A 9219-nucleotide genomic window follows, 5' to 3' on the forward strand; every position below is an offset into this window, starting at 1 on the left:
ACTTTAACAAATTTTCCGGTGGATTAAATTAAAATACCCAATAAGATTTTATCACAAAACAACTTGTATAAATTTGGGGGTTCTGGTTGCAAATGTATTTACACATACTTTTAAGGACAAGTTTTCACAAAATACCAGTTTATATAATTCTAACCTAGATTATCACAATTTTTTATGGCCTTAAGAAAAGTTTAATAATTATCTCAGTTTAAAAGTTAAAATAAATCCAATACAAATTTAAAGCACGCAATCACTTTCATCCATTCTACGGTTGATTTCGACATCAAATTCCGCTTTGGTATAGCTGCGATTGCGGCGAAAGTATGTGTCTAGAATTTTGGCTTGGCACTTTCCCACTTGCATCATGGATCTCCAGTCGGCAACATTCTGAGGCTCCTGCTGTGATTCTAGATGGGCGTATTCCGGTTCTATGGGGCAATCGTAGTGTGTAGTGTTGGCTCTAGTCTTCCTGGTGCTTGTGAGCACATATCTGCACACTGAGCACTCAAATCTTTCGAAGAGACTTCCTCCAGGGGAGGTATCTCCTATATGGTATTGACGAGTTAACAGACTGTAATTCAACTTTTTGTTTTTAATGGGGCGATTCCAGGTTATCTTGTGGGATCGGTACGAATCGTACTCAGTCTGATTTTCGGCCACTTCGTGCAGATATTTGGCCAATGCCCGTGGATGTGGAAAATCGGACACGTAAATGGCTGATTTGTTATTAGGTTCCCAATACTGAAATATCAATAAAATAATGTATTAATTGCTGGGTTCTTTGGGAATTATACTCACTTTTATCGTAGGCGATCCAAAGTAAATAGGCACAACGCCCATGACCAACGGACGCCAAAACTTTTCGGTTATATAATCTGCACAAGCGGCGTTCTCAATGGCAATCATAAACTTATAGCTGGATAAAAATTTTAACAGCTCCGGCGAGTAAAGATTGTTAAGGTAGTCTTTTTGGAGGCTGTAAGACATGGAAAGTGATAAGTTTTTAAAAGATAATTTAATAAAATCTGCCAAATTAAATATTACTTATGTTGGAAGGATTTTAAAAATATTAAAAAATAAATAACAGCTTAAGTATCCAAAAAAATAGCGCTCTGGCAAGATTAATATTGATCTTCGCATGATGGTTCAGATGTGAAAACGCATCTGAAAGATATTTTCCTTTTTATGAGTGCTGAGCCTTATGGGAACAGCAGGGTTGTTCCTCTTCACGTTCATTATCCTTAGAAGGATTATGTTGTCTATTTTTAGCCTCTTCACAACCGCACATTGGTTTGCTTGAATCTCCAGAAGCACCAGAGAGGGACCGCTCATTAGGCAGAGAACCATACAACTGCACCCAGCACTCGACGCAGCAAACCTTCGGCAGCTCTTGGGTTTGAGGCGCATCCATGATTATTTAAAATTGTAGATATGTCGTTAGCAGTACTATGTTCCAGTATTTTCGTGGGAACTGAGGAAAGTTTTAATATAGCCTACTTGCCTTTTTGGAAGTTTTTTGTTTTGAAGGCAAGCTCCGTAGGAATCCACTTCCACATATTTCATCAGCTCCTTTACGTAATCTTCCCGTCCGGTCATTGTGTCGCAATCACTCTGCAGGAACACCACCGAAGTTGATGGGCGGTGGGCCGACGCCGATTTCCCGGCAAACGAAACATAATAATCCGTCGAGGTGAGCGCCCCGCCGCTTGGAAGGTATTGGGTGGTCAGGGGAAAATTGCTAAAGCGGCTGAAGGTGGAGGTGACCTGAAAGTGGTTAAGGAACTCGTTGTGGGGCACGAAAGGCACATTCCTGGGCGACTCCTCGTGCAGCAGAGCCCATGCGTGCTGTGGGCGACGCGGCAGTGGGAAATCTCCAACATCCAAAGCCGAGCCGTAGAAAAGCACTCCCTAAGAAAACATATAATATATTTCTTCTTAGTACTGATATAAATTTCAGTAGAATGTTTCAGCTACATTGTGAACACAAAATCCCCACAAAAATATACATACTACACATCCCTCTAAGTGTTCTTATCAAGTTCTCTGCCGGATGAGCTACCCAATTAAAGATTAAAACGTTTTAGGACAAACCCTGGACGATTTGAGGCGGTTCCGCTTGTTGGTAACGCGACAAGTATATATGCCGCACTGCCGTTCCACATCGTAGTTCCAGGACATGTGCCGGGACCACCAGAGCAACTCGACAGGCTCTTCCTTGGAGGCAGGTCTATCGTAGTCCATAATTATGTCGGAGCCCATAAGGAGGAACACAAACCAAATGACGACCACGCCGCCCACGAAAGCGAGAAAACGCCGCCGCAGCCGCATCATTCCATTCGTTGAGGGCTGAATCTTGATATATAAAATTACCGAAGTCCTGCTCCTCCAACGATTTAAAATCTAAGGTCCCGCAAAATGTTGTGAGCCGTTGAATTTCGAGCGACAGCTGATTTATGGCAGGTGGTAGTGTTGGAAAATGGCGGGCAAAACTATTACATTGCTCATAATGAATAAAAATAATTATCAAGACTATAAAAAAATGTACTTTAATGCATACAATTCGAATATATTCAAAAAATAGAGGCTCTTAATTGCATATAATATTTTACTAAAAATACTAGTATCGTCCGACATTTGGTATGATTGCATTTATGTCGTCTGGCAACACTAGTGCCTCATCAACAGCCGCACCAAAACATTAGCTTTTTTTTCTAAAAGAGCAACAGAAAACACCCAAATGGTGGTGTCGACGGCCTTGGCCCTACAACTGTGAAAATAATACGAGAGTGGAGCTATCTGGAAGGACCCCAAAATGCAACATCTACCGCTGTATCGAACAGAGCGCAGATAGAGAGCAAACATTGACATAACACGTCAACGATTGTTGACGAGACGAGCGAGGAAATATCCGGTGGAGAGCATACGGCGCGGGAACAGCACCGCGGGGCATGTGTGATGGCCACAACGCGACCAGCCGGCGACACAGCTGCAGCCCCTGAGCCAGGATCCGCCGCCGCCAGGAAGCTATCCACGGCCAGTGGAAGTGGGGTTGCGGGTGGAATTTCGGCCAGCTGGCAAAGTTGCTACTACTGCACCAGGGAGCATTTCAAGTCCATCGGCGAGTTTGTCAAGTGAGTGGTGTTTTTCGGGTCTCATTGCCACCTCAGAGTCAGTTCCACACGGAGTTAATCTTTTATTTTTGTGGACGCGCCTTCTGGGCAGCCATACAAGGTCAGCCGGTGGCATGTGAATCAGAGTAAACACCAGTAAATGGCTGATAACATTCCACAAAAATTCAAAAAGCTGTGTTACAAAAATAGTAACCTAGAGTTTCAAATGAAACCACAGTCGGCCACTGATAACAAAAGCACAGCAAAGTCTATGAAAGAAAAAAACATATTATGACTCCGAGATACGCAATGCGGCCCGGAAAGCATTGGAATTTTAATATAAAACAAAATTAAACATTTTACTTTCATTTTTAGTCATCTGAGATCGCGACACTGCACGCGTGAGGGAGGCTCCTTTGTGTGCCGATATGGCTTCAATGGCGTTTGTGCCTCACTGCCCTTGGACGGAGTTTCGGATCGAGACTACGATGCCCATGTCGCCAAGTATCATGTGAATCAGCAGACACGAGAGATGCCGCCGGAGTGGGGAGTCTATTCCGCGGCCCAGAACCTGCCCGCTGTGCTGAACGACCCGTCGCGAGGAAAACAGAGCAACCTATTCACCAAGAAGTGGGGCGAGCATTTCGTGGAACGTAGTCATATACCCGCCTCTCCGCGATTGCCGGACATAACCCATGCGGACTTCGCCGTGTATTTGGGCAGCATTGGGAAACGGTATCGGTGGCACGAGCGCAGGCAACAGCAGCTGGAAAGAGACAAGCCCTTGGAGAATGGTTCCCCAGGAACACCTGTATCGGGTATTGGCTCCCAGTCGCCCACCCACCTGGGCTCTGTGCCAGAGATCTTCCTAAAATCTCAATTGCAGCTGCACCACCCGCCTACGTTTAAGCAGGTCTTTCCAAACTATATGCAGACATCAGCTTCTAGTCCGGAAAGCCACCAGCAAACAGGCCGCCAGTTGCAGGAGCAGTTGAGTCACTACTTAGATATGGTGGAGGTGAGGATTGCTCAGCAGGTCTCCCAGAAATCCGCCGCCTTCTTCCACGCAATGACCACACAGCACGCCATAATGGCCGAAATGGAGCAGGCTGCGGAGCAAGTGCGACAGCTAAGAGCGGCACTGTCGGAGCTGCACAGCCACTCGGTGGTGGACAGTTTCAAGGTGTTGCGTTATGCTCAGCGCAGGCAGCACTACAACCTCACTCTGGACAAGCTCCGGCTGATGGCCACTGTGCACAAGACGCAGCCTATGCTGCAGCTCCTTCTGGGCACCCAAGACTATGTAGCCGCTTTGGATTTGATTGGAACCACCCAGGAGATCCTGTCCGCCGAATTGCTTGGCGTCCACTGCTTCAAGCACCTTCCAATGCAGCTGAGCGAGATGGAAAAGCTTATAGACAAGATGCTAACAACGGAATTCGAACGGTACGCAGCCTCGGATCTGAATCGTCCGCTAACCGACGCCTTGAGAGAAACGGACAGCGTGTGCGCCGAAGAGGACAAGCTGGTGGCCATAGTAATGGGTCTACTGCGAAAGCAGAACTTTACATTTGTTCAGGCTTATCAGCAGGAAGCCATTGCCACTATTAGGGCCATCATCAAGCAGCTACTGATCGAGGTGCTGGCGCGCAGCGACAGCGACCAGGAGATCAGTCTGACGGGTCACGGTGAGCAGGCCTTGGAGCTTACCCTGCCCGAGTGGATTGCCTTGCTCCAGCGCTCCAGCCAGGCGCTGGTTTCCATTCTTGAGCGCATCAAGGCTGTGGTGGGCATAATGCAGCAAACAGCGGATGCCGCGGTGGGGGCGCAGGATGCAGTTAACCTGATAGACTCTGAGGCATTTCTCAGTCCGGCTCATCATGAACAGCTGCGTTCTCAGTTGCAACAGCTTCTTCAGGCCGTGTGCCACTACTGCCACGAGCGCTGCGCCAACATTGTTTCTCCACAGAGCTTGGAAAAGAGTTCGGCCAGCGAGCAGGAGCTCACGCAGCTTTCGGAAATTGTGGACCAATTCGGTGAGACGACGAGGAGCATATGCGGAGTTGCCAGTGTGCCGCTTCAGCTGGCCCTGAAAGTGCAGGCATCGCGTTACGCTCAAAGATTCCATTCGGATCGCAAGCAGAAGCTCTCTCTGTTGCTGGACCAGGAGCGCTGGCGTCAGGTGGACATTCCGCACGAGTTTCAGCGCATAATCGAGCGGATGGCCGCCGGAGACTACGCCAAATCGGAGACGAGCACCTACATCGCTAATGGCGGGGGCAATCCTGTGCTCTTGCTTGAGGGGAAGCAGCCCTATGCCTTAGTAAGCGCTTCGCTGATGCTCATCCGGATGCTGTATGAGTATGGGGGAAGTGCTCACCGTTTGCCTCTGCTGGCCAGCTACCATGCCCGGAATGTGGTAGACCTGCTGAGATGTTTCAACTCGCGCAGTTGCCAGCTCATCATCGGAGCGGGAGCCATGAGGGTGGCGGGTTTAAAGACCATTACCAGCACGAACCTGGCGCTTGTTTCTCGTGCACTGCAGCTGGTCCTGTGGCTGCTACCCAAGCTGAAGGAGCACTTCCAGGCGATGAGCGGCTACGAGGCCATTGAGCGGGACTATCAGGGCCACATCAAGGAGATCGAAAACAAGATCCACGGCATCGTGTCCGAGAGGTTGGCTGCCCAGCTGGATGCATGGGAAGCCAGGCCGCCAATTCCTTCGCAGACCTTCCGCCACATCTCCAGGCATTTGGTGAAGCTGCATGAAGCCATCGCTGGAGTGCTGCCGGAAGCACAAATCCACGAGATCTACGGTGTTGTGCATCGTAACTTTAAGGACAAGCTGCGGGAACAGTTGCTCAAGTTGAACGTCAACAACAACGGAGGACCTCAGCACGGGGTGGTCACCTCGGAGCTGACCTTTTACATGGAAACGCTGCGCACGCTTAAAGCTCTGCCCGCCGATCAGCTGGACAACGGAATTCTGGAGGAGATATGGCTCTATTGAGCATTCCGAAGTACTCCACATTCTTTCTTGTTAACCTTGTTTTATTTTTAAGTATACAGATGCCGCATACTGTCGTTTATCCAATTTATATTCTGCCTGTATTCTGTTTGCCACTGTATATTGCTGGTAATTTCCTATTCCGCCCTTTAGCTAAATGTTGGAAGTATTTCTATTTTGTTGCACACTTTTTACAATAACCCTAAGTGGAAAGTCAGAGGAAAGGCTTATGATTAAAAGATAGTAAATAATCAAAACTGTGTAATATTGAATGGTGGGGCAACCTTGTATTTTTCTTTAAATTGTATAATGTCTTAGTAATTTCTAGCTTGATTTTGCCAGCAAACAGGCAAGTTTCCGGATCCCTTTCAAATAAACTTTTCTAATAGACCATGAACTACTAACGGCTTCTGTTACCACTCTTGTTGGCGTTACCGTATCGACTATTGTTGCCAATGACAACCTTCAAAAAAGCCAAACAAACCACTGAGTTTCGGCTTTTTAATATTTTCCTGTGATGCGTTTGCCGCAGATTTTTCACAGCCTGCACAAGCGTCTCCAAAGAATGTTTGAAAAAAGCCACGAAGGCGGCGACAGTGCCACGCCCAGCATCCAGGATATTGCTGGCAGGCTTGCGGAGGAGCAGCAGCGCCTGCGGCAACAGGAGGCCACCGCAATGCCCAAGGAGCGAACGGTGCTCATCCTGGGAAGCAAATGTGTGGTAAGAGCTGAAACATTATTACTTTGTTTTTAAACAGAAAGATTTTTAAGACAAATATTTTATTTTGTGATATCCTTAAACTTCCTCCAAGGGCAAGACTACGGTTATTAACAAATTCTTCGACCGTGAAGAGCACACAACGCGACCCACCCTGGCACTGGAGTACAGCTACGCCCGCAGGATAGGAAATGGAAAAACGCCCCAGGTGATGAACGTTTGGGAATTGGGATCCTTGGAAAATGCCGATCAGTTGCTGGAAGTCCCCATGAGGACGCATGGCTTGCATCAGTTCGCTGTCTTGATTATGCTGGATCTCTCGCAACCACAACGCTTTTGGACTGACTTGGAGTGTGCGTACAAGGGCTTGAAGGACACGGCCCAGCAGATGATGGAGAGCCTGTCGCCAGAGCTCAGGGAGATCGTAGAACAGAGAACACTGGAGCGATTGGGCCAACAGAGCAAAGAAGACCTGGGAAATCAGGAGCCACTGCCCTTTCCTGTCGTCATTGTGGGTGGGAAGTACGATGTCTTTGCGGGCTTGGATCCTGCTGTCAAGAAACACACCTGCCGGTGCCTGCGCTCCATGGCCCACCTGATCGGTGGGGCTTTGCTCTTTTACTCGCAACGTGTGCCCAAGCTAGCAAAGGTGCTCAAGGACACCATATGCCACCTGGGCTTTGGCAGCCCGGCCCAACCTTTTCGGAGCTACACAACGGACTTCAATGAACCTCTAAGCATTTGGTTTGGAACGGACAGTTGGTCGAAGATCGGAGACACCGGAGCTCAAAGTGTGGAGAGGATTGGAGCCGCTTTCGGGGTGGAAGTGCCCCAATTGCAGTTGGAGAAAAGGAAAATACAGGAAACTACTGACCCAGCCAAAGATCCTGGGTTCAAGGAGTCCCTCATCGACGAAATGCGGGCTCAAAAGAACGAGGAACTAACTGGAATTATGAGGGATGTCCTGATGCGTGGAAAGTTTGAAAGTGTTCAAAATTAAATTTAATTTATGTTCTGAATAAACAATATTTACATGTAATATTTAAGATTAGAAATATACTTTCCAGATCCAAGGTAATAGAGGACCAGGAATGCTTTTCAGAAACTGTCATACCTTTTCGTTATTTCGTATTGGAAAACATTGGAAAACCCGAACTGAGATATCAGGACAGAACATTCTTCGCTTTTTTTTCAAATGTCAACAATGTCGCAACCAGTTGCTTCAAAGGCTCGTGTTATCAAGATCCTGGGACGCATCGGAGCCCGAGGAATCCTTACTGAAGTTCGTGTGCAGCTGCTGGAGTATCCAAAGATGCATTTTCTGCGCACCGTGAAGGGACCTGTTCGCATCGGCGACATTGTCGATTTCGAAGACACCGAGTTGAACGATCAACCATCCTTCAAAACCCTTGGCAACTTTGGCGACAAAGCTTAAATATGTTTAAGAATCGTTGATCGTTCTGCGGCAGCCTTGGAAGCGGAAGATTTAAATCTAAATCACGTATATAATATAAGTTAAATTTTAATGTTTAAATGTTGTAGAAATACTACTAGAGACTAAATAATTTAAAACAAGTTTTTAAAACGAAAGGATGGCTACAGTAGAGTTTCCGGAGTATATGATACCCATCATATACTCATCTTTACCACCAAAACTATAACATTCCAAAGTATTGATAATCAAGTAGCCATTTTAATAGTTTGGCATTAAAACTTGTCCAATAAGCTGTTCTGAACTGCTGGAAAATTGTTGACATCAACTGGAAATCCGATAGCTCTATAGCCCTTATGGTTTCGGAGATCCACATCATTAACTACTCCAGGCGTCCTACCCATTTTTTTCCAGATTTAAATTAGCCACGGAAATAGTTCGGCGTCAAAAAATGTTCAAAGTTTGTTTCGTAACTGGCGCTGCAGCCATTGGAGCCATTTGTGGGAAATACAGAAATATCCTATGACCTAAACATTCATAGGAGTTTTCGAGGAAAATCATAAAGCTCTATCTCTATAGTCTCTGGGATCCACTAGTTCATACGGAGAGACGGACGGACATGGCTATATCCACTTTTCTGTTAATGCTGATCAAACATACGTATATATACTTTATGGGGTTGGAGATGATTCCCTCCCTGTTTCATAAATTCACACAAATACAATATACCCCTTCACTCTGCGAGTACCGGGTATAATACTATTTGAATATCTAATTTGAGATATTCCCCCAAAACCCCAAAGCCCCTAAATTAGGCAACCTTTGAAAACCAAACACTAAAATTTAAACTTGGCGCTTAATACTACCATTCCAGGGATGAAAGAAATCCCTGCTGTCATTAAATGATACCGTTATATTAGGCAAAAATATACCAAGTTGTGGCCAAAACGGT

At 46.5% G+C, this 9219-nt stretch overlaps 4 protein-coding genes across 5 annotated transcripts; 3 read left to right on the top strand and 1 right to left on the bottom strand.

Annotated features, from left to right (window-relative positions):
• Window positions 1-168: 168 nt before the first annotated feature.
• LOC6504685 (alpha-(1,3)-fucosyltransferase B) lies at window positions 169-2495 on the bottom strand. 2 transcript variants are annotated; one of them, XM_001964837.4, is made up of 4 exons: window positions 2092-2495; window positions 1502-1908; window positions 799-976; window positions 169-741 (listed from the first exon to the last, which is right to left on the bottom strand). In XM_001964837.4, the coding sequence occupies exons 1-4, from the start codon at window positions 2329-2331 to the stop codon at window positions 238-240; spliced, it is 1329 nt and encodes a 442-aa protein (XP_001964873.2). In that variant the 5' UTR covers window positions 2332-2495; the 3' UTR covers window positions 169-237. The 2 variants fall into 2 exon arrangements, with proteins under 2 accessions (XP_001964873.2, XP_032311146.1); XM_032455255.2 differs by lacking the exons at window positions 1502-1908; window positions 2092-2495 and adding an exon at window positions 1045-1482.
• Window positions 2496-2625: 130 nt separating this feature from the next.
• Window positions 2626-6374, top strand: LOC6505387 (vacuolar protein sorting-associated protein 54). The gene is made up of 2 exons (XM_001964838.4): window positions 2626-3131; window positions 3486-6374. The coding sequence occupies exons 1-2, from the start codon at window positions 2956-2958 to the stop codon at window positions 6118-6120; spliced, it is 2811 nt and encodes a 936-aa protein (XP_001964874.1). The 5' UTR covers window positions 2626-2955; the 3' UTR covers window positions 6121-6374.
• Window positions 6375-6511: 137 nt separating this feature from the next.
• On the top strand, window positions 6512-7877 carry LOC6505389 (cytoplasmic dynein 2 light intermediate chain 1). Its single transcript, XM_001964839.4, has 2 exons — window positions 6512-6838; window positions 6930-7877. Exons 1-2 carry the CDS (start codon window positions 6635-6637, stop codon window positions 7833-7835), a joined length of 1110 nt encoding a protein of 369 aa, XP_001964875.1. The 5' UTR covers window positions 6512-6634; the 3' UTR covers window positions 7836-7877.
• Window positions 7878-8006: 129 nt separating this feature from the next.
• On the top strand, window positions 8007-8425 carry LOC6505394 (40S ribosomal protein S28). Its single transcript, XM_001964840.4, has one exon. The coding sequence runs from the start codon at window positions 8031-8033 to the stop codon at window positions 8268-8270; it is 240 nt and encodes a 79-aa protein (XP_001964876.2). The 5' UTR covers window positions 8007-8030; the 3' UTR covers window positions 8271-8425.
• The last annotated feature ends 794 nt before the right edge of the window (window positions 8426-9219 follow it).

This window comes from Drosophila ananassae, chromosome 3R, assembly GCF_017639315.1.
Source record: "Drosophila ananassae strain 14024-0371.13 chromosome 3R, ASM1763931v2, whole genome shotgun sequence".
NCBI lineage: Eukaryota > Metazoa > Arthropoda > Insecta > Diptera > Drosophilidae > Drosophila > Drosophila ananassae.